The sequence below is a fragment of the Electrophorus electricus genome, chromosome 11 (assembly GCF_013358815.1).
Source record: "Electrophorus electricus isolate fEleEle1 chromosome 11, fEleEle1.pri, whole genome shotgun sequence".
Taxonomy (NCBI): Eukaryota; Metazoa; Chordata; class Actinopteri; order Gymnotiformes; family Gymnotidae; genus Electrophorus; species Electrophorus electricus.
Window position 1 is genome coordinate 9,334,711 of NC_049545.1, and position 24,836 is coordinate 9,359,546.

The 24,836-nt window shown below is 39.6% G+C and overlaps 1 protein-coding gene across 5 annotated transcripts; it reads left to right on the forward strand.

Moving 5' to 3' along the window:
* Positions 1-24,012, forward strand: klc1a (kinesin light chain 1a). Of its 5 annotated transcripts, none has more exons than XM_027020517.2 (17): positions 1-321; positions 4,766-5,042; positions 5,185-5,250; positions 5,418-5,582; positions 6,028-6,106; positions 6,827-7,052; positions 7,441-7,528; positions 8,109-8,210; positions 10,376-10,549; positions 11,106-11,205; positions 12,826-12,875; positions 13,402-13,469; positions 13,725-13,833; positions 14,168-14,329; positions 19,115-19,245; positions 21,431-21,505; positions 22,268-24,012. In XM_027020517.2, exons 2-17 carry the CDS (start codon positions 4,767-4,769, stop codon positions 22,284-22,286), a joined length of 1,890 nt encoding a protein of 629 aa, XP_026876318.2. In that variant the 5' UTR covers positions 1-321; position 4,766; the 3' UTR covers positions 22,287-24,012. The 5 variants fall into 5 exon arrangements, with proteins under 5 accessions (XP_026876318.2, XP_026876239.2, XP_026876397.2 ...); XM_027020438.2 differs by having other exon boundaries at positions 21,431-21,497; XM_027020596.2 differs by lacking the exon at positions 21,431-21,505 and having other exon boundaries at positions 2-321.
* The last annotated feature ends 824 nt before the right edge of the window (positions 24,013-24,836 follow it).

Genomic DNA, 24,836 nt, shown 5'->3' on the forward strand with positions numbered 1-24,836 from the left:
ATGCGATTCTAAACGGAGTAAAATGTGGCATGCAATATAGCTAGCATCCAAAAAGGAAGCGGTGTTAAACTTACTACTATCGGCTGAAAAATTATCTACTCACTATTCAGACATAAGTAATCTGGCACTGTTACTGCAGTTGCTCACAATAACTTCCTTTGCTTTGGTCTGGGAGAAGAGGACAGTTTGAGGGAGGGCACTGCCTCACCGGAGGGGCTGCTCAATTTTAGCCCAAATTAAAAACGTCCAGTGAAACATCCAAGTTATCGTGTGACAAATTACAGAATAACAATTGGCGACGACTACATGTTCTACAGAACGGTAAGGGTTGTTCAACCGCTGAGCTAGCAGGTTAACTGGGACTAGGTTTACTGGGAGTGTCTGCGTCTTATGTCAAATAGCTAGCTACAAATTTTAGCCTAGCTAGTTGGCGTTACGTACCTACCACTCTGGTGACTAATGAGACAAAAAGCCATTTGGTAGACGTACAATTGCTTGGGTTGATGTTAGAACCAAATAAACGGCAAATATAACCGGCTAGCTAGGATGTTTTTTTTTATCCATATAACTAGTTGGACGGTAACGACATAGCCACAATGTCCAAACGTGTAGAAATAGGTTAACGTTAACTTTATCGACGCTTTTCTTTATTCTTGCAGTGTCTTTTATTTCAGGAATTTGGTATCTCTAGCTAGCTGGGTTAACTAGCCGGATATTGAACTGTCAACGCTTTTAGCTAGCTAGTTGTAGCTATAATGTTAGCTAAGATAGCTAATTCGTACCGAAAGATGGTGAGCTCGTTGCATTATATTACCTAACGTCACTATGAACTAAATCCTTAGGTTTCATTTGTATGACTTGACTGGCTGGATAGCTAACCTGACTTGCTAGTGAAAAACAACGTTAAGATGCCTAACCAACGCTATGTGGCTAATTAAATGGCTAAGAGCTTTTATCATCAGAATTAGCCATGTTGGATAACGCTAGTGAAGTGTCCCGTTCAGTTTGATTGATGTTTAAATGTAGCTAGCTGCTCAGCTGGGGCATTTTTTTTTTTTTTAAATCATAGCTACAATTTTAAGCCAATTTGTATTCAAGATCACGCTTGTAAGCTAGCTACCTAACTTACTGTCTTGAGTTTATTCTGTGTTTACCGGTCTTGGAGCTGCCTGATTGATCATAGGTAGCTGGGCCTTTTTAGTTTTTCATTAGTATTCCAGCAGTGGTTTTACTGAGTTGACATAGTTACCTTCGTCCTCCGGCCCAGACAGCGTTTGGTCAGGAAGATGCAGTCCATGTGTGTTTACAGCTCCGACTCAAACCTTTAAATAACTTGGCTAAGTGGCCTTTGTTTTCAGGGAATGATCAGTTACGTGGCCACACACATATGCAACAAGCTGTCTAACGTGAGCACGTTAACATCCCCTTCTCTTTTTATCATATTTATGCCATCAGGCATTCATCGTATCGAAATATGGTAATCCCAAATAGTCGTCTTGTGACAGTTTGTACCGAGTTGGGTTTTTTACATCAAAGAATATCACCAGTCTTCAATGTTTACTGTGAATTTTGTACAAATGTGTATTTACATGCTTCTGTTTTGGAGCAGAGATAAATGTGCGCCTGTGTATAACGTCTGCTTTAATTTAACAGGAAATGTACTCTCTGATGTTGGTCTTGAAACTAACCAAGCTGAATTAAAATGTCAGTAGAACCCTGTAGGCCATGTTGGCTGAGATTCACCTTTCAGAATGAATTCTTATTGTCAACTTTTCCCAGGGCTAAACTGGTGATAAAAGACCAATGCATCAGGTGCTTAATAAATGCAGAGAGAGCAGGTCTTTGTGGCTGTAATGAGTAGGTAAAGGAAATGTAGTTTTAAAACAGTGAAATCAGACATAAATAAACCTGGCTGGAATATTGGTTAGAGTTCTGCGCAGTTATTGGTGAAAAATCCTGATCATTCCTATTATACCCTGTTCTTCACTAAGATTATATGGTTTTCATGCATTTCTAAGTGAATCCCTTTCAGGGAAGGTGGTAAATGATGTGGTGGTGTCACACTTGTAAGCATTAGGGTGTTGCTCCCTCCTCCTGCTGACATTATAAGAGTGTGTACTGGTGGACAGGACAGTGAGTCATGCTGCAGTTTGATCAGAGGAACACATCAGCTCTGACTAACCACAATAACCTCATACCACTAGTTACTACTTCCTCTGTTCTTTTTCTCTAATTGTTTTTGTCTTTCCCTCTTCTCACCCTGATTGTGTACTTCTGTATTTAATTAAAGATATCGAGCCATTATCTCATGACATATAATTTCAGTCTGTCACCTTTGTATAACTCACTTTACAGAAAATATGTAGACGGTGAAGATGATGATTGATATTTCGCTGGTGATTTTAAAAATATTTCAATTCATAGTGTTGATTCAGTACTGAGGTTTTTGATTTTGTCCGATTTACAAGGTCCCAATTTAGTATAGATTGTATTTTTATTCAGTTTGATAATCATACTTTCAATTCTGAATAAAAATTGTGGACATTTATGGTGGGTTAATGAAAAGGTTAATAAGATTAGGACATTGATGATTAGATAGCAGAAACCAAATCATTATATATTTGACACCAAATACAAAATCACCATGCAACACACACACACTGAGTAAGCAAATGTACAGAGATTGCTCTTTGGATTTTAAGAATCAACACTGAATCTACCAAACACATTTCTGGCCAGCAAAATTAGAACTTTTTTTTCACAAATGAATATCAATGGATTTTTTTCTGTCATGTATGATTAAGTGACAGGGCAATTGAATTTTACATTAATAAATCTGTTATTACACTTAACCTATGTATAACCTTATAAAACGCACAATGTATGAGATTTACCTATATGTGGCCTCAGGAACATCCATCTTCAGTATCCACCGACATAGAGGGGCCCCGCTGTCCTTGGCACCATTTTTCCATACTATACATAATGACACACGAATATACTGTAAAGGTGGGGGGGGAGTTGATGAAGGTGTTGAAATTCTGAAAATATACTAGGATTTAGTGTGCAAAATGCATAATAAACAGCTTTTTTTTGTTTGTTTCAGAAAGCAAGATTATTGTTGATAAATGATTGGAATATCCAGTTTTTGGCTTCTTTGGGGTTGGTTGGAGTGGTCTTGTTAGCAGATTGTGGCTTTTTTTGTTATATATATTTTGGTGCTTAAGTGTTGATGCAAAGCCCCCCCCCCTTAACTTCAAAACGCACATTTGCATTTCAAACAACTGCATGAAAGCTGATTCACTTGCAGAGCTTTCCTTAAACCTTACCCTTACCTTTGGTTTTTTTTTTCCTTTCTGGCACTTTTTACTGTCTGATCCGTTTAAGGGAAAAATAACAGCTACAGTCAGAAAAGGGGCAAATTGGTGCTTTTATCAGCCATATACCAGCTTCACTGGCATCAAAGTATCTTGAAGATTTTTGAAGTTTCACTTTTTAAAACCGTATTTTTATAGAAAGTGACCTATACATTTGAAGGGGTTTACCAAAGGCGAACAATTCATAAGGTATTCTGTATGTCTGAGACTGCAGCACATGAATGGATTTACTAAATGCTATCTTCTGTTTTTTGGATTGCATTATTCCCTGTTGGTTATATGCATCTGTGTGCTAGACTGAAGAACAAGAGTTCATTAGTGTGCTTTCTCCCAGCATGTTGTGGTGTTTCGTGTCCCATTGGCAATCACATCACCATACTAGCATGTCTCTGGGTCACATGAATTCCCCTTCCAGTTAGTGCTCATGTAGGCAGAATGCTAGAACATCAGTAGCGTCTAACCCCACTTCCTCTTTACATAAACGGCAACAGTCATGCAAGGAGTTATTTGTGATTTATTTGACTAGCTCAGGCTAAAGTGAAATCTCAGCATTCTTTGTAGTTTCTTTTGAGGTGCTAAGCCACTCCCCATGGCAGTTTTGCCTCTCCCTGTGTCCTCGCAACCTCATTCCACCTGGTGAAATGAATCTTGGCAATGTCAAGGACATTTGCTTTGTGTAGTGTGAAGAGCTCTGATCAAGTAATGATTGGATAAGCGCGTGCTTTTATTTATGTTTAAGGAAGGTTTGTTACTACTATGCAAGGAAATCTAATACATATTGTCCAGTCCTGTGGATAGTTTTCACTGAGGCCAATACTGTTGTTTCGACTGCTCATTGTTGATGTAGGTGCTGCTTTATACATTAGGGAGAAAATATCATTGTTGATGTTGTGATTGGGCTGATGAGTTTTACTACGTGTATGGTATGCTATAGGTTGTTTTACACTTAACTAGTCCTCATGTGTAGGCAGGACAGATTTAGATTGCTTTAGTTCCTCAGAAATAGAAGAACTGAAACAAAAGGAAGTGAACTTTACTTTGCATGAGGGGAAACGGGCAATATTTCACAATTGTGTTGGTGTAGAGCATTTTTGGAGACTTGTTTTCATGGTTGGCTTTGCAAACTGCTGAAGCACTGAGCTATAAATAAAAAGAAATACATTTTTTTTCCTTCTTCCATTTTTGTGAAACCTATACAACCAGTGTATGAGCAGAACCCAAAGCCTGGATTTAGCTTTCTCTTAGTTTTCCTTGAGAAACATGCACATGCTCAGTGAGACCAGGTGGGAATGTCTTTATGATTGCTTGTTGAGTTATAAACCCAGAAATCATTGTACTAAAAATGTCTTAATTTTAATGTGTGTGTGTGTACATGTGTGTGTGTGTAGAATGCGTGAGGACATGTCGAGTGTGCTGTGTGTGAAGGAGGTGGAGGGGCAGGGTGACCCTGCCGAGAAGCTGTCCCAGGATGAGTTGTTGTGTCGGACCCGGGATGTGATGCAGGGGTTAGAGGCTCTTCGTGCTGAGCACCATGCGATCCTGGAGGGGCTGATGGGAACGCTGCGCTGCCTCAAACAGACTCAGGAGGGCCGTGCCGTCGAGGAGAAGACCGCCATGATCCAGCGCTCTCTGGAGATGCTCGAGCTGGGCCTCAGTGAGGCACAGGTCAGGCTGTGAAATATGTTGAAGATAGACCCTGGATTGAAATTCGTGTCACTTTGTTTAAATCTTCTTGTTCAGTCACTGTTTAAAAAGTAGCCTGACAGGCAACATTTTCATTTTCTCCTTTTCCATGTCAATTTGGCAGGTTATGATGGCTCTTTCAGGGCATCTGAGTGCAGTGGAGGCAGAGAAACAAAAGCTTCGGGCACAGGTACACAATAGCCACAACATGATTCTGAAATATTAATACTGCAATGTTCTCAGGTTTTCAGTGTGCAGTGTACAATGACACACATGCACACTCTGTCTTCCCATCTCTCTCTTTCTCACTATCTCTTACGCTTGCATTCTGTGTGTGTGTGTGCTTGTGTGTTTCAGGTGCGGCGACTATGCCAAGAAAACCAGTGGCTGCGGGATGAGCTGGCTGGCACGCAGCAACGTCTGCAGAAGAGTGAGCAGAGCGTGGCCCAGCTTGAGGAGGAGAAGAAACACCTGGAATTCATGAACCAGCTCAAAAAATATGACCAGGACCTCAGCCCAACAGTAAGAGCCTCTTTTAGCCAACCCATTTTAGCTCTCTACTTCTTTTTCTTTGTTTGTTTAATGTGAAGCACCTGTAACGAAGGCTGAAGGCAGCCACCCTACCCGGGATTCAAACCCAGGGCTGACAGGAGGTAAATGTGAGCTTTGACCACCAGACCAAAGAGCCAGCTCCCTGGCTTAGTAGCCACAGCACCTATTTAAACTCCCTAACTTATGGTCTCTGTCACACTATCTTCCTCTTTGGACAGTGATGGTCTCCGTCACAGCACTTCATGTTCCTGGCTTGTAACTCACTCACTCACATTTAACATAATTCACCATAAGGGGGTGAGACAGGGGCCATAAGGGGCCATCAGCACTAAAACAGCTTTGGTGCTTCACAACAATGACACTGCGTGTCCTTGTTTCTCTCTGTGCATGTTCCATTTTCCACTCCCACTCTCAGGATGACAAAGACTCTGACTCTAGTAGGGAGACTCTGGACGATCTTTTCCCTGATGAACAGGATGAGCCAGGCCCTGGCAGTAAGTATCCACCAGTTCCTTCTTTAGTTCATGTGAGCCAATTAGTGTCTGCACTTGCGCTTGCATGAATCAGAGTGCAGTAATTAAAGTTAACACTTGGTGTAAGATATCCTGTTTGTGTTTAAAGATATAAGTTAACACAACAAAACTAGCATCTGCGCTGATCCTCTGAATGACCTTGCTATCATCTTCAGATAAACAATAGATGTGAATACATACATCTTATGGGATAGGAATGGGAGAAATCTAGATTGGTCCAAGAGGTCCAGGTTCACTGCCACTCCCTTTAGTAAAGGCAGCATTGTTTTTATATCCAGGGGACATTATGCTTCTCTAATAGGCACATTTCAAATCAGCTCCTTTCTGCCATATGAAAACTCAGATTCTTTTACACAGTAAATTTACACAGAAATTTCCCCCCAAGCTCCATTTCCAGTTGAATACCAAAAATGACATCTTTGGTCTGTAGAGAATTATTATAGCCAGCCTTTTGTTCAGTTGAAAATGGTGCTTAAAACATTTTTGGATAATAAAATTATTTGTTTTGTCTACTAAGATGAGAACCTGTCTCTTCAAATTCTGCATATTTTGCTTTGCATCTGTGAAATATGTGCCCTGCTTGTATGTTTCTCAAAATTTGTGAGAATGTTTTTGTTTGTTTGTTTGTTTGTTTTTAAGCTCACATGATCCCCTACGCAATTCTTCTCTCTCTGTGTCTAGTCCAAACCCCACACAGTAGTGCGGTAGCAGCAGCTCAGCAGGGTGGCTACGAGATCCCAGCTAGGCTCCGCACCCTCCACAACCTGGTGATCCAGTATGCCTCACAGGGCAGGTATGAGGTGGCTGTGCCCCTCTGCAAACAGGCACTGGAGGATTTGGAGAAGACCTCGGGCCATGACCATCCTGATGTCGCTACCATGCTCAACATCCTTGCCCTCGTTTACAGGTCCACTCTCTAATGAAGCTCATGCCACCTTGTGTCTGCACTCTTAGTGGGCAGTCATTAAGGTTTTTGACTAGTAATCAGAAGGTTACCAGTTTAAGCCCCCACACCACCACTAAGTTTCCCCTCTTGGGCCCCTGAACAAGGCCCTTAACCCTCAATTGCTCAAGTTGTATTCAGTCATAATTGTCATTTTGGATAAAAGCATCAGCAAAATAATTTAAATGTTGTTCTTTATTTAGAACTTGTCATAATGACTAACTGTTAGTGTTACTCAGGCAGTACATGATTTCTGTCATCATAGCTTGTCTTTTGGATAGACTATAGCATTCATAATGTGCATTGTTTTTAGCAGCGTGTTTTAACTTCCTTTCTCTCTTCAACCTCTCAGGGACCAGAATAAATACAAAGAGGCTGCAAACCTTCTGAATGATGCGCTTGCTATCAGAGAGAAAACACTGGGCAAAGACCATCCTGCGGTATGTGTGTGTTTCTGTGAGATGGATGGAGAATATATAATTGTTCGTTTGAGACAACCTCATTGTTTGGCAGTACATACAACCTTACTCATTTCAGGCAAAACAAGAGGCCAAGTACGGACTTGGGTGGGTTTAGGTATGTGTACTGTCTGAGCTGGTAGTGTTTACCATCTTAAGCTTATGTCTACCTCTTCACCAGGCCCTGCATCACCACTGTGTACTGAATAGGTTGGAACCGTTCCTGCTACTCTTTGTCTTGTTCTCTCTTCTTTTGCCGTACCCACTTAGCTTTTGCTGTACATGCATGGGGCTCATTTGTACGGCTGAATCAGGCTAATGATCAATGTCACCGTGGGCCATTAGTGTATTTAAGTCATATCACAGGGGTTACGATTTGATCTTGCTTTTTTCAATCAGACTGTGTAGTCAGAATCGTTTTTCGTAAGATCTGATGACTTCCAGCATTTGGCCTGTTGTGTGTGTGTGGTTTTTTTTTTTTTTTTTTTTTTGTGGTTTCATTTTGGTTGCTTTGAGAGCTTCTGCTGTTTTCTTGTGCGTGCGTGCGTGCGTGTGTGTGTAGGTGGCTGCTACACTGAATAACCTGGCTGTTCTTTATGGTAAGCGAGGAAAGTACAAGGAGGCTGAGCCACTATGCAAAAGGGCATTGGAGATCAGAGAGAAGGTAGGTCAGATTTTAAAGGTCATCTGCTATCACTTTTGCCATTAGTCTGTGACAGGGCTACCCAGGGTTCTCTGACATCACTCTGCCAGAGAGTGAATTCAGCTTCATAGCTCTCTAGCTTTCTTGGTGCTACATGCGTCCCTTAGGATTAAGCTACACTATACAGTTCCCAGTAAGACTTCAGGGAGAATAAGGTTGCCAGGGAAGCTCAAGCTTATTTTAGTCTCATCTAAAGAGAAGTGAGACATGCAAACTGGTGATAAGTGGGAAGGAACTGAGTGAGAGTCTAAACTTTAACTGAGAGTCTAAACTTTATCTCCTGTTCTTTCTCACCCCAATTTTCCTACCTCTCTTTTTCCACTGAAAAAAAATATTTCTGAATCCTTAAAATAATTTCCTCGTTTCTACCCTAGGCACATCTCTTTCTTCTGTGCAGGACCTTTTAGTAAGAAGCACCTCATTATTGAGGTGTTCTCTGTCAAACCTCAAAACTGTAGTTTGAGCTTTTGGGAATGTCGGTGTGCTGTAAGAATTGCATAAGACTGCTCAGTAAGGATTACCGCCACTCAGCTCAGCCTTATCATGAAGAGAGGAATCTGCTGAAACCAGACTGTCTGTCTGTATCTGCAGTTAAGAGGCCTTTTACAAAATTACTCTTTGCTTGCCCTATTTGCTTAAACTCAGGCTTTCGTGATGCAAATGACAGATGATTATACAGATGACAATTAAAATAGCTGAAATGTCTTAAATATTTCTGTTCTCTTGGCAGTTAATATTGCGTATAGTCAGTACTCAAAGCAATGATGATGATGATGATGATGATGTCCTAGTTAACCAGCCACTCACACAAACAGACCTAGACCGTGACCAGTCAATGCCTCAACACACCTCTCTCCAACACTGGTGCCTAGTAGCTTCTTATTAGAGATGCAGAGTGGGACAGTGAGATGTATGGTGTATAATGAGAAGGAGAGAGCACAAAATAACAATTTACTCTTTCGACACCATAGTTCTAGAAGCAGCTTCAGAGGGGGGATGGCAGATGAAGACATAGCAGGTGCAGTGTCAGGCCTAAGTGGTCAGTCTAGTGTCTTGACACCGTTTTAGTGAGATATTTAATGATATATCTTCCTTTTGTGAAAAAGGAAAAATTGGAGACCAAGAGTAGAAAAGTGGGAAAGGGACACAACTTGCTTCACTTCTCTGTTTTTACAGCATAGTGTTGTAGGCTTGTGCTGCTATGAGTGTTTTAAACACAGGTTTGTTAATTTTTTTAGTAACTTATCAAAAACAGTTCTCATTTGATCTTCCCATTCTGACTCTAGCAGCTTGGTCCTCTTATAACATCTGATTGTGTTTATTGCATTTTTTGCCAGCATGAGAGCTTTGCAATATTAGCCGTTGTATTAATGGTAAATATGACTTTTGCTATTGTAGGGGACTATCAAGGGTATATTTTGGATGGGCTTATTCCGTGTATTTAATTAAATGATTAAATTTAAATAAACGGCGTTACTGGGTAAGTACTGAATTGTACAATTTTGTTAGTGTGTGTTTTTTGTTCATGTGCTTACTTAATGCCTTCATATATGATAATTTGTTTAGAGGATATTATAAACATTAGTTATGTAGGGTTCAATACTGTACTGTAGGTAATGCCTAGTTATGGGCCCAAGCCTGTTTTAAAAGGAATATAACATGGCTGTGGGTGGTCATTACTCCCTCCTCTTGGTTTGCTGTACCAAACCATATATTATAATAATGCCCTCAGCTTGATATGTCTACTGGGACAAAAAATGATAATATAACTGGATAACAGAACACAATGCTAACTTGACTATACATTTAAATATTTTAAGAGTTAGATTCTGCTTTGTACAGATGTCATTTTCTTTAAAACTGTACTGTTGTGGGAGAGTGTGTGTTTTTTTTTTTTTTTTTTTGAAAGTTTAAAAAAAATGTTTAGAATTGTATTTTTTAGATTGTTCATTATTGTATGTGTGTTTTCCCTCATTGAAAATACATTCTGTAGTTCCCTTTATCTTTGTCTTTCTTTGTTTGTGTGGCTTTCTGTATATGCGTGCATATAACAACTCCTAAAATTTACCTTATGATGATCATTCTTTTTAAGCGGTTGAATAGCTGTGTGTGTCTGTTTGTGCCAGGTGCTGGGGAAGGACCACCCTGATGTGGCAAAGCAGCTGAACAACCTAGCCTTGCTGTGTCAGAACCAGGGCAAGTATGAGGAGGTGGAGCACTACTACCAGAGAGCCCTCAACATCTACCAGACCAAACTGGGCCCTGATGACCCGAACGTAGCCAAGACAAAAAACAATTTGGTACTTTCAATTTGGACTCATTCTTTGTTTTGGCGTTCTAGTAGTTTATAAGAGTGGCTAGGAATCCTGGCTCATACAAAGTGTACTTGGTGTGCTATAATGCTGTATGTGTACACGTGAAAACAGAGTAACAGGACACTGTAATATGTTATGGCAGAAAGCAGTCAGCCTCAGATGCCACATTGTTCCACCACATAAGGATTGATCCCTCCCATGTACAGCTGATTCATTTGCATATAAGCTTGTGTTCTTAGTGCAGTCAGTGGTAAAAAGCACAAACAAGTAAAATGCCTTTCTGAGCAATTGCTTTGGCATGTTTTCCCTCAGACAGCATTCCCAGTCATTTGTCTGGCAATTGCAGTATGTTGGAGCACAGTCACTCATAGCTGGGATGTTTATTAGGTGCTCAATAATATCTTTGGTTCCTGAATTATCATGTTTTGGGCAGCCATCCACAGCTGTTATCTCCTCTACCAGTCTTTTTTTTTTCCTCTCACCACTGACTGGTAAGCGCTCTCTCTCTCTCGCTCTCTCTCTCTCGCTCTCTGTCTATCAGGCTTCATGTTATCTAAAGCAGGGCAAGTTTAAGCAAGCAGAGACTCTGTATAAAGAGATCCTCACACGAGCTCATGAGAGGGAGTTTGGATCTGTGGACGGTAAGCAAACTGGACTCTTCCTCTGGTCCTTCCATTTTACAGTACTGCTATGGCTTATTACTACTATTAAACTTTTCCCTGCTTATAGCACTCCTGTGTAAGTTCAGTGTGTGAGCATTGCCAGTCAGGATTAAGACCCCCATCCCACACACTGTAAAGGAGGAAATGGGCTCCTGAGTCATGCCACGAGAGAAACACTGCCAGCAAAGCAGAGAATCTGTGTTGTGCTTTGTCTGCTGTTTTTGACTGCAACACAGCGGTAAGAGTCTCTCTTTCACAGAGTGCTGTACTGATTCACTCTGGCCTCTGCGTAGATGAGCAGAGTTAAGTGTTAAGCACTCTCCTTTATATGCATCAAGACCCTTGGTTGCACTCTGCTTGTGAGGGCAGCGAGACACTTGGCAGTGCTCTGTGGCTGGTGTCTTAGAAGGATGTGCCCTCTGAGCTCACTTAGCAGCCGTCACTCTCTCATCCCTCTTGATAGCCATGCTTTGGTATGGGAAGAGAGATGTAAGGATTGGGAAAAGAAGGCTGCTGTGTTTAATGAAAAAAAACAAAAAACACAGAGTTCCCAGAAAAGAGACGAGAGGTGTGTTATTATAATTAATCATAGGACTGATTAATGTGTATCCTATTATATTCCACTTTACTCTGCCTTCAGGGGGTTCCTGACTAACATCATAATTGGCACAAGTTGCCAATTATTATGTGCTGGTAGCCTGCTGATGTCAGTCCAAAACCCCTTCAAAAAGCCTGTCCCCTTTTGTAGTCTTTACCCTTTTTGCTTTGTGATCTGGAAAAAAAAAAAAAAAAAGTTACTTGAAGAAATTGGCAACAAGTATCACTTTATATGTTGGATTCATAGCATTTAAAATGTGGTGGTCATCTACCCATTTATATAATTAACTTTACATATTGCATTTTTACTTTGATAAACAGTCACCATCACAGAAAATTTCCCTGTCTGTGCAAATAATTCTTAAATGCAGCAGCACTTGAAAATTGCAAAAATATAATTGTTCAATTTATATATATATATATATATAATATATATATATATATATATATATAATTACACACATACATGCATACATACATACATATTTCTGATGGTGCTCAGATAAAACACTGTATCAGCAGTAACTCAAGGGGAGTACCGTAAAGATGGTGAAGCAGAAGTTAATAAGGAAAATGATAGGAGGAAATATTTTAGTCTGCTATGCCATGTTTAGAATTATGCGATTATAAAAATAAGGACCTATTTCAGACTTTTCCTCCCTGCTGTTCTGAGGATTTGGTCTATTCAAACCCTGATGTCTTAATTTGCTTCAGTGCATATTTATTTTGATAGGACGTGTTGGGTCATGCCCTCTTGCTCCTGAGGGCTTATCAAAAGCTATAGGCTTCCTCAGCCCATGCTTAATCACTGTAAAATTGTGAATCTGCAGTTATGTTGCTTTTGCCTTTCAGCTGCACACCATGGCCAGTGTGAAAACCTCAGGAAGACAGAGGCATGATTAATGTTGAACATCTAAAACTAAACTAAAAGGTTGCAGGGAGGGTGGAACTATTAGGGGGTGTCTGTGTATTTTTCTCATTTTACACTGCTTGCCTGTGCAGATGAAAACAAGCCCATCTGGATGCATGCTGAAGAGAGAGAAGAAAGCAAGGTGATAAGTGAAAATTCATAAATCATATGAACATAAATGGAAAACTGCAAATGTTGAGCTGAACAGTACTGAAAGGAGGATATTTCATTGGTTTCTAGTCTCTTTACCCATTACCTTTTTCTAGCACTGGAAATAATGCCATGCTTCCTTGATCATGTATATGTCTGTGTGTGTGCTTGTATGTGTTTATCTGTGAGTGCGTGTGTATTTGTGCCTGTATATGTATACATGAGCACTTGGTAGACCAACAGTAGCATGATTTGAATAGAGAAGTTTTATCTTGATTGATGAGTGCTTAAATCTTAAACCCTGGAGCGCTGGACTACTGATATACCAATCTGTTATTTTAGCAAGCTTAGAGAAACAATTTGCATAAAATGATGTTTGTCCTGGAAGTAAAAATGTTGCTAATATTTTCTTATCTTCAAGTGATAATTTTTTGTTGTAAGAACTGCAATGAAAAATGCTACAAGTGTGTATCTGCATTTTGGAGAGCTTGGTTGTAAATAATAATTGTGTGTTTCAGGGAAAGCAGAAGGATGGCTCTCTGTTCGGAGACTATGGTGGCTGGTACAAGGCCTGCAAAGTAGACAGGTCAGAATTATTTTCTTTATCATACATGTAGCAGTTATTTTGTAGCAGTTGTCTTCTCAGGCAACAGTTAATAATCTGATGCAGTTACAGTATTACTAATAAATGTACTTTCATTATGCCACACTTCACAACCACATGTGTGGCTGTTAGCATGGTAACCAGCCTCAGATGTTCCCAGTGAAGGATCAGATTTTTGTATAATCTAAAAAAAAAACCCAACAAAACATTTTGGAATTGTTTGTTTGCTCCATGTAGTCCCACAGTGACAACCACGCTGAAGAACCTGGGGGCTCTCTACAGGCGGCAGGGCAAGTTTGACGCTGCTGAGACTCTAGAGGAGGCTGCTATGCGTTCCCGAAAACAGGTTGGCATTGTATTGGTAGAGTATTGTTAGGCATTTGTTAATGTGGTAATTTCATGATTTGCCATGAAGTTATAGCTTTTTCACAGAGCAGTGAGTTGGAAACCTTTAGCCAGACACGAAGATAATCCAAAAAGAATGTTCCCTTGCTCTTTTACTATTGGACAGTCCTGATATTTGGTGCAAGTTTGTCTGCAGTCCCCTGGTGTTGTGCAGGGAAAATTTTTGTCAAATGGCATGAAACATTTTTAAAACTGCCCCTTCGTCGTCTTTCATTGTGGTAAGAGTGGTCTTTATAATACCGATGCACATCTGCCCATGCATGTATCTCTCCCAGGGTCTGGACACAGCCCACAAGCAGCGTGTAGCAGAGGTGTTATGCGACACGGAGGCTCGGGAGAAGCAGTGCAGCAGGGAGAGCCTCACCTCCGATACCGTGAAGTATGAGAGCGGCCCAGACGGAGGAGAGGAAGTGAGTATGAGTGTGGAGTGGAACGGGGTAAGTACAGCACACACCGCCCAGCCAAACACACACACACACATACACCCACACACACACACAGCCATGGCACTTGGGGAAGCTGAAGGAGGGCATGCTGTAACGAGGTCATGTTTGAAGACAGTGTAGAATGATGAGGGTGATGTGTACAGGTGTACACACAGCCATTAATTTTCAGTCCAGAAACTCCCACTTCGTGGGTTGTGAAACGTCAATGCCAGCTGAGTGACATCTGACTGACTCATATCCCCATCAGTCGGTTGCACTTTCTGTTTAATCACACAGATGAAATGTGGTTTATATTAAGTGACCAGCATTCAGAAACATAATGTAATCAAGACGGACCCCTTGTTCATTAATTAAATGCAACTCATTTTTCTTATTTAACGCTGATAGTTATTTGGACCTGATAGTTATCTTGAACCAATTTTTGAATTGGGATTCAGCCAGTTTTATTCTCTTGTTAATTAAAAAAATGCTTTCTAATAGTCATGTTGTCTAGAACAGTCTGCCTTGAGACTGATCACTTTCTAAAGTAGTTAGAGCATCTGGAACTGCAAGCGCATTTATTTGTGATGGATCTTTGATCACTGACAGACACAGTAATGATTAATAAGCAATATATCAGACAAGCTAAAAATGATGGAAAGTCTACTGAATTTAGTGAAAAGACCTTCTGTCTGATATGATGTTAATGCTGGTTGAGTTTTCTTATAGTGATTTATTAAGATCTGAACCAAAACTCTGTTAGTGTTCTAACCTTATTTAGAATGTGGAGCTTTTTTTTTAAAACTCACCTCATGCATATCTATGTGATCATACTCTAAATGCAAAAATTGGTAAGTAAAATGAATATGTATTGGACAACAAATACAACAAATCCTCTGCTTACACATGCATTTGAAATCATTTACTTGATCTAGTTCACAAGTTGTGAGCAACATTTCTTGAAGAGAAAGTTATCAAGTAAAACAAGTTATGTGGGCATAATATTCATTCACAAACAAGTGTTTATTGCTTAGAAGGCCAAATGCCTTTACTTGTAGGGTTTTGAGTTATAAATAGAACTGTTACTGTCAAACTATTTCATAACATTATTAGAATTTTTTTCTTGTGTTAAGCAGATAACTAACAGTTTTGTGTTTTCTGATCAGTTGGTCACAGTTTCATGACATTCCAATTAACTTAAAACAGTGATCTAAAATACTGTTGACTAGCTTTTCATAGTACTTTGAATCTAAATGTGTTTTTCTATAGAGCTGCAGTTTCTTAGTTGCTATTTTGACCCTAACTCCTCTGCTGTAGTCTCTCTGCAGTTCTAGATCAGTGCTGTCCTGCTCCCATAGCAACGGTAGCCTTAGCAGCAGGACAACCAATCAGCATTCTTTACTGCAATAGTCTGCCCTCAGTTTGGCCTGGGGGCAAGTCTAGTTATATCTAACAGACTGATTGATTGGATTGTGTCTAAATTTGCCCTCATTTTAATTCTCTCTCTCTCTGACTCTTTCTCTGTTGTACATACTTCTCTTCCAGCACTATTTCTATCTCTTACTTTGTTGAATGCGCTTGTGGATTAAGTGGTATATTTATGTCCTGCCAGATATTCAAGTAAATGGGAACACTGATTTTAAGTCACTCAGATGTCTAAGCATGTATGTTTGCTTTTGCCACATACATTTAAACAATGAACTCCTCACACAATCTCAAAGCTTGTATGTATGTATGTATACTTTCAGCAGGGTCCCTCACACACCTTCATGTACCTGTTGGGCTCTCACACAACGTTTTGGCGTGGGCTTTGTGTGCTGTACTTCTCTTGTGTGTAGGTCTCTATTCTCATTGTGCATGCTCTGGTCTTCTGAGCTATTTGTATGTGGGCATGTGGGTAAGCAGTATTATTCTATTCTCTTTGATAAATTAAAAATGCTCCTTTAAATGCCCATTCTGTTTCACTTACTCATGGTCATCTGATCCGTTTTCCACACCTCTACCATGATCTTGTCCTTATTTCCCTGTTTTCTTTGTTCTGCTCTTGTTCATTTATCCTTTGGTTTATTAGCAGTTGCATGTTTGTGTTTTTCTGGCTGGCCTTTATGGCATCATGGGCCTGCAGCTACAGATGTAGTCAGGGTTAATAGCCCCAGGACTGAGACAAAGCTTAGGCTTTAGCCCCTCAACCTTCTCCTCTTTCAAATAGTTTGTTTTTGTGAAGTATGATGGCTACAGAAAAATTATGGTAATTTTAAGATTTTTCGTTTAGTTGAATAGTCACAGAAATGCAAAAATAGCTTTCATACTTTGACCGTGTAGTGGCATGAATATTGCATTAGTTGTCCTCTATTCCTACATGTCAGCTTGTTGGTTCTTGTATTCTATTTAATTTTTTAAACCCGCTGATTCTTGATTTTTGCTTGGCAGATTTTGTTTAAGGTTTTTTTTGTAAGCAGTTACAGCTCCAAGACTCTGTATAGCAGGTACAATGCCATCTGGTGTTCAGTCTAGACTGGTGGTATCTTGATCTGGTTTCAGTTTACTGTTACACTTCCCTCTTCTGTCCTGAGGTTTTTCCACTCACTTGTCACCTCTCCCCAGGTTCAATTTTCAGTCTTATGACTAATGCAACATCCTTTTGTTTCTCTTGCTCTGCATTCTCTCTCTCTCTTTCTCTCTCTCTCTGTCTTTTTTCCCTTTTTCCCCTGCTGACTCTACTCTTCTTTTACTCTCCTCTCTCCCTCCCTCTCTTCTGTGTGGTCAGCAGGTGTAACTCCAGATGCCTTGTTGTGGTTGTAGAACTTACCTTCTGCATGATGGACGCTCGCCTTGCCTCCCTCTCCAGCTTTGCTGTTTTTTCCGTCTGCTCTCTCCGATTGGTTCCTTTCACCCTCCTCCTGCTCCTCCTCCTTTGGGCACAGGCAGGCCAAAGCAGGCTCAGAAGCCTTGCTTTGCTATATGTGGGCCACTCCTGGCTTTTCCTCTTTGTCAGAGCTGACTCAAGTATCACAGCACTGTATAGTTAAGTCTATGTCTTTAGATCTTAGCACTAGAGGAACCTCTTGTCTGTCTGTCTCTGTCTGTCTGTCTGTCTGTCTGTCTATTAATCCAAGGTTTAATCTGTCACATTCACTTCTCTTTCTGTCACTAAGTGACTTGTACACTTTGGTGTCTAAGGCACCTAGAGTGTAATGTTCTGCTGTCACAAGACTCCCGTATATATCCTTGTATATCCCTCTCCACCTCACCAAGTCTGTGAAATCTAGTATCAAAGCCAGAAAATTGGGCAGATTGTTTGGTTTTTTTTGTTTGTTGTTTGTTGGGTTTTTTTTCCCCCCTCCCATTGGAGTATTTGAATGATGTCCATCACGCCATGTACTAATGTTTGTGTTGTACCCACTGTTTCAGCCATGCAATGATGAAGTTTTTGTCAGGGGCCATTTGAGTCATGCCTCTGCATGTGCCTGTCTCCATATGGCCTCTTGTAGCTGTTTTGTGGCAACCCTCTGTACAGTGGCATGATTGTACCTTGAGGCTGCTCTCTAAAGTTGGTGTATAATGGCTATGCTCCACCCCTCCTTTCCTAATACTATAGCTTATAGATCATTAATGTCAGGCCACTGAGTAGAACACGCATCTAAAAAGCAGGGAAAGAATTATGATATGCAGATGAGTAGAAGGAGAATGATGAGGTGGAATGAATATATGGCATAAATACAGAGTGTAATACTCTTTCACTAATCTGGTGTTGCTGCATCTTGTGTCTTTCTTAACTTCTAATAAAACTGACTGTGCTTACTACAGCCTCTGCCTGTTTCCTTGTTCTCTCTCTTACTGCTGTGTGTGAGTATGTATATGCGCATATGTGGAAGATGTCCACAATGATTCAATGTGACATACCTTCCATATAGACTGTGTGTGCATGTAATTCCTTTGAAGGTGAAGGTGCAGATTTTCCGCTAAGTTCTTGTCAGTGCTCCATCTCCCTGCAACATATCCTTCCTTCTGTGTGTACGTTTGGCTCTTTCCTCTGTGCCACTACACCTTGCTCTGCTGTTGGTGAGGAGCTGGGATCAGAGCCCAGAGGGTGGCCTCACAGCAGAGGAGACTGCAGCAGAGCAAAGAGGGGTAAACCTAAAGGACCAGAGCCATCAATACCAAAGGCAACAGTATAATTACCTAAACCTCTCAAAATATCCCTAAAATAGCATACAAAAAACAAAAGCAAAACTGCAACCATTCAAACTTGTTGTACACGTCTTGTAACCACCTGAGCAATAAATGTTTTTTGTCAAAAGTGAGCAAATCTTTGCAACAAGCTCAGCATAAGGATAAAAAAGACGTACTGCTGTAAAATGGAACATGTGCAGTGCAAATGTGCCTATCTGAGTGTTATCTGCAGTCAGTCTTCTCATGCTTGCTTATATACATATTGGCTCATTTTACTACCATATTATGGTTAGAGTTGAAACATGCAGCTTCTATTGCATTATATTCAAATTCATACATTGAAAACTGCATGATATCACCATTCCGATTATTGATGATATGAGAATGAAGTTATAAAGTTATATCTAATTAATTGCATGTGGCTGGATAATCTGAATTTCAGCACAGCTTGAGATGTTTATGATCCAACATGGCATGCTGCAATTGTTTAAGAAGAGGTAGTTGTCATTTGTGTGCGTTTGAGAGTGGATGCATGTGCAAAAGTTACACCCAGTGTGCAGGCCCTGCTTGTCACTATGGGGGTGTGTATGTGTGTTTGTAAAGATACAGTCTCTTTGTGTGCAGGATGGCTCGGGCTCACTGAAGCGCAGCGGCTCCTTCAGTAAACTCCGTGCCTCCCTCCGCCGCAGCAGCGAGAAACTAGTCCGCAAACTCAAAGGAGGCAGCTCACGAGAAAACGAGCCGAAGAACCCTGGGTAACTATTATCACCCCCCCCCCTCCCCACAGCCCAACCTATCCAGCTATGGACCAGGCCTGGGGTATGACGCCTAGACGCTCACCAGATACTGCAACACTGACAGAGCTGCTACACTGTGCTGAAAAGACCAAATGAAGTTTAAATCTTAAAGGTGCATTTATGAAGAGGGACAAGTAGTATAAGTGTATGAGTGGTGCTGTTTCAGCAGTTCCTCACTTCAAGACAAAAGGGAATATAAATGCTGGAGAATATTGAATGACAAGGGACAGAGGACGTCAACTGGAGCAGTGTAGAAATATAGATTCACTAGAACAAAATATAATGAAAGTATAGCTTCAAACTATAAAATTGCAGACAAGGAGGGGATAAAATTTGAAGATGTGTCTTAGGAGGTGGTGGTTGTCTTTGGGTTGAGAGTGAAAGCGTGTGGCGGATAACCTGCAAGTGCACAGAATGAAGAATAAGGAGCTTTAATATCCATGCAACTCAAGAGTGGAAACATTTTTAAAAACAGTGTGTGGTACCTGTCCTCATATTATTCTGTGCTTTTGAAAGGTGGAATGTAAACTTACTGACAGACTATATACTGTGGTTTAAGTAAGAGCTTTGTGCTTTATAGGCAATGAAGAATAAATTACACCTCTTAATGGAACTGGAATTATAGTTGACTTGAGAGTTTTGTTCATTTTTCTAAGTTTAAAAACAATTTCATATGCAGTACATCTCTCACCCTTTCTCCACTAAATGCTTTCAAGGGAATAAGGGATTTACCTGCTTGATTAACAAGACTCTGTTTTTGCACAAATGCAGGCCTGCATAACACTGATGTGTAAAGAAAATTATAGTTTTAATTCACTAATGTATTACACTGTAAGACCAGCTCACTGGCAGACTCTCATGTCTGTAACTCCAGTTACCACTTCATGTTGTAACATGAATATGCCAAAATGTCACTAACTTAATTACACTGTCATATACTGATGTTGTGGGGTTGTTTGGTTTTTTTTTTAAAAAAAACATTTTTAAAATTAAACTCAAAAAGGAAACTGTGACTGAATATAAAGCACTAATTTTATTTTAAATTCTTTTACTGGGTAACCATACAACCTCACCTAAAAAATCTACAGGTTTAAGTAGAATTAACATGCCGTACTGTATGGTCACACAGGAGGAAAAAAAAAAAGGTTTCCCTTTTTAGTTTTTGCATGGCCTGTTTCAGCATGTTGTGTTGGACTTCCTTTTTATGTTTTGTTTTAATTTATTCTCTACTTCTTTGTTTTCAAATAAATGTTTAATTTTTTAAACAGTCTTTTATAAAATGCCCAAGTGCTGTGTGATTTTTATTGTGTCTTATTTTGTCTGCATGGGCTCCTTGTGTGTAAATTCTTTTGACCACTTCTCTCTGCTGTTTATACAATTTAATTAAATAAACTTTTCCATTTATAGCTTGCATGTTTATTCCATTTTCTCACCTGCTTTAGTTTTCTGCTTAAGACGTTCATCTTCCTCTCAATTCTTCTTTCTGTCGGTTTTGTATGTTTCTTGTTATATATGCCTTCTCCCTGTTGTGTTCTCAGTTTGATTCTCTGTTTGTGTCTTGAATTCTACATGCTGCTTCCCTCACTCTGATCTTTCCTCATGTTCACTCCTGTTCAGACTGATGGGTCTTTCTGATGTACTGCTGTGATTATGAATGTCTTTGGTCACAGTCTAACAGTGGCGGTACTCTTATGCCAGTTAGGGAGAAGCCAAGAGGTTCTGCAGCAATGTTAAAGGAAAGCATGTTGCCTCCGTGCTGGTATGCACATAAATGTTGTTTCATGGGGACTATGGTGTGGTATAGTCAACAGAGCAGACAATGTTATAGTGAAAAATGGAGATTAGGAAGGAGTTGGGGTGTCCAGTGTATGTTGTCCTCTTACAGAGCACTGTGTCTGCATCTTAATACTGCCCCATTCTATGTTTAACATCATTTCATGCATTTTTTTTTTTTCTCCCCAATGTGTCCAATTTGGGTAGAGGTTTTGCCTTATGTCGTACAGTGACACTAACCTGTGTGACTTATTAACATGGTTAACACACACACACACACACACACACACACCATGGCCATTCCCCTCCACACACATCACTCATGCGTGCCCTTTGACCTGACTCACTTGCATGTGACTGTCGGAAGCAGCATGAAGAGGGCCAACTCTCTGGGGGTTCTCAACAAGCTGGACAAACCTGCGGGAGAACTCTACAAAGTAAGAAAGTTAGTGCCTCTTTCTATCTCTTTCTTTCTTTGTTTCTCCCCTCCAAATATTCTTCTTGTCAAACAACCTGCCTTTGGTTTCTGGTTCCTTTTCTTGGCCATCTATCAGCCAATTCACGTTCGTATTTCTCTCAATTTAAGACTTCACCTGGCATTCACTAATGTCAACCAAAGCCAGCAAACCCACATCCTGCCAAACAGCTCCAAAACTTTTTTTTGACTTATCCTGCATGTGAGAGAGTACGCCACCATGATCACAGACTAACATGTTCTGTCTCTCAGTGTCAACTAACCATCACAGTAACCCTGAAAAGCTTGAAATTATGGAACACCCATGATTGAATTTCACACTACTTAATGTTCAGAAACCAGCAAAATTGCATATTGAGTAAAGAAATGGTTGACAATTTTTGGTTATACTAGGACATTTACTCCAGGGATAAATATATAAGTACATTTTGAAAGTGTAATGTTTTTAAATTGGTAGTGTTTAAATAGCTATTAATAAATTGCTTGGTTCTCACATGTTGAAATTTAAATTGGAAAAATGTGTGAAAAGGCAACTTCATTTTTTGAGCAGATTTGACTTGAGACTACTTGGATACTACATTTGTGTCATTAGATTTGATTTAAAAAACAAAAAACAACATTAGATTGGGAAGGTCTTTACCCAGAAGCTTCTTTACCCACAGTGATCTAACTGAGATTTACTTCTCAGCAACTCATCATTATTGCTTTCCTCCACCTGTGTGTCATGGACAGGAGAGAAATAATCGTCTGAGGAAGACTCGGGACCTGAGTGCCAGTCATGCTGACCTGGCGCATTGAAAGCCTGAGTTCCCAAGAGGGAGGACATGGATAGGTTCCGGAATGTGGACAAGTGCTGCACACTTCTCCCTGTACCCCCAGCCCCCTTTTTTAACAGCCTTAAACTTTCACAACTTTCCTAAATTGTAATGATATTTAAAATTGAATACCTTATGTTTTTAGACAACATAAACAGCCACCAGTTAATTATGTGCAACTAACAAAACCATATGCTCTCAACCCACTCCCAAGCTAACCACACTCAAAAGTTGATACTGAAATGCCATTTGACCCATACCTCTGCAGGCAATATGTTATTTGCCAGGGGGAAAACCGGAAGTAAAAGTGAATTGTGCTGATTACTAAAACTGGGCACTGACAGGTTCACTGCACATTTGACCCAGTGATGCTGCAGAATCTATTTTCTCTTTTCTTTATTGTTACCCTCTGGGCTATCTGTGAAGGATAACTCGTGACTGCGTAATTTAGATGTGTCCTTGTATGTATAGAAATAGTATCTGTCACTTATTTTCTGTCATGTAAAATAATGCCATTGACAACCAAAACCTTTATTTTTGGTGATCTTTTCAGTAACATTATAGGTACAGCTTCATGATAGAAGATTGTCCCAATTTTATTTCTGAACTTATTTATTTCTTTGAGAAATTATGCACCATACCTATTTCAATAAGGTATTTGTTTACATTCAGTAATGCACATTACTGCATTTGTTTTGATTTTTTTTTTTTTTTTTAAAGAAGTGGTTTGTTTAGGAAACCTTAAATTGTCCCTTAACCTAATGGCTTCATCGCCATCAAACTCTTCTGTATGTCCAAAATTAAGATTGGATTAGGGGTGGATTAGGGGTTTCTCAGGACTGAAAGAGCATGTTTTGGAATACTAAGGAAAACTGCACTTGTCTGATCTCATAGAATTATGTTTGGCTTTATCTGTTACGGTAAAATTTATTTTTACCTCAACTTCATCTGTTACATTTTTTTAAAAATATAAAGATACATCAAAGTGACTTGGGTGAGTTGATGGACTGGTTCTATTTAACTCATTTTATTATGAATATGTGACTGCCTTTCCAGAATGTCTGTCAAATAGTTTTGAAGATAAAAAATAAATCGATGTGCTAGCTGTTTTTTTTTTTTTAAGAGAATAAATGACTTATTGCAGGACCCCCTTTTTTTTGACAGAGAATGACTGACTGCAGGAATCCTTTAATTATGTTTATATAGAGTATATAATATTATAGACTGGTCATCATGTGGATCTTAAATTCTAGGTATGCCTGACACTAGATGAATATGCACTGTATGGAACATTTTATCCCTATAAGTATATAAACTTGAAACAGGATACAGAAAACATGCCTTCAGATTCCTTTGATCGGTTTTGCTGATAGAAAGACCTTACAAAGGATCTCTGTGCTATCTGACTTTAACCAGTTCTCTAAGAAGTAAATGAACTTTGAAAAAACATGTTCAACAAAAATTATGTATTTGAGAAAATATTAAACAATTTCATGCAATTTTTATTTCTCTGCATTGGGCTGCATTATGACAAAGTGCAATACAGTAGCTGCTCTGTTTTGGGTTCCGTTTGACCTTATATACCACATTCTGCTGGCAAAATCTGCTTGCCTTGGTGTTTTATTGCATCTGTGATTAAAGGCATCTCTTCATTTTTCTTCATATCTCTGACCTGTTCTGTTACTATTTTAGCTATGGCTATATATGTGCATGTTAAACATTTGAAAGTATGTTCAAATGTTTGTTGTTAATTGCATTCACAAATTGATGTCTATATTTTTTTGAAGGTGGGAATGAAAAGGTAAGAGTTTAACAAAAATGCAAACATGATGACAATTTGTGTGGTGAGATGTTCTAGGCTGTTGATCAGTTTCCAGGTGATTTTGTTGTCTTTGCAGCAATACTGACATGGTACCCTATGTAAGCTCTGTGGTCGTACAGACAGTTTAGGAATATATATTAAAATTAAAAATCCACAATAAATAAATGAAATCAGAGGTTAAAGATTTAGATATCTTCCGATCTCAAAATCTTATACATTTGAGTGGGTAACCTTGGATAAAAGCCTAGAATTATTCTGTCACTATTTCAGAGTGTTTTCATAGATCTTAATGGACCCTTTCTTAACTATCAGTCCTCTGATTTACTGAGAACATGACAGAATATATCCCATCCTGTGGGTGGGTGTCTGTCTGCACATGTGTACATGTTTAGTCAGGATTGCACTGCCCCATTTTAAATCACTCCCTTGCATAGGTAGCCTACTTTGTGTCATGTTTGATTTTCTTGTTTCTCTTGGGTATTGTGTGGTAAAATTGTACATACTTGAATAAAGACACCCCCCCCCCAAAAAAAAATAAAAACCTTTGCTATTTACACTCATCATTGTGCATTTTCAGCTATACTGTGCTGAACCTGAAGTACATATAACTGTTGTATCCTTATCCTAGCTATTCATTTACATTTATGGCATTTAACATAATTTC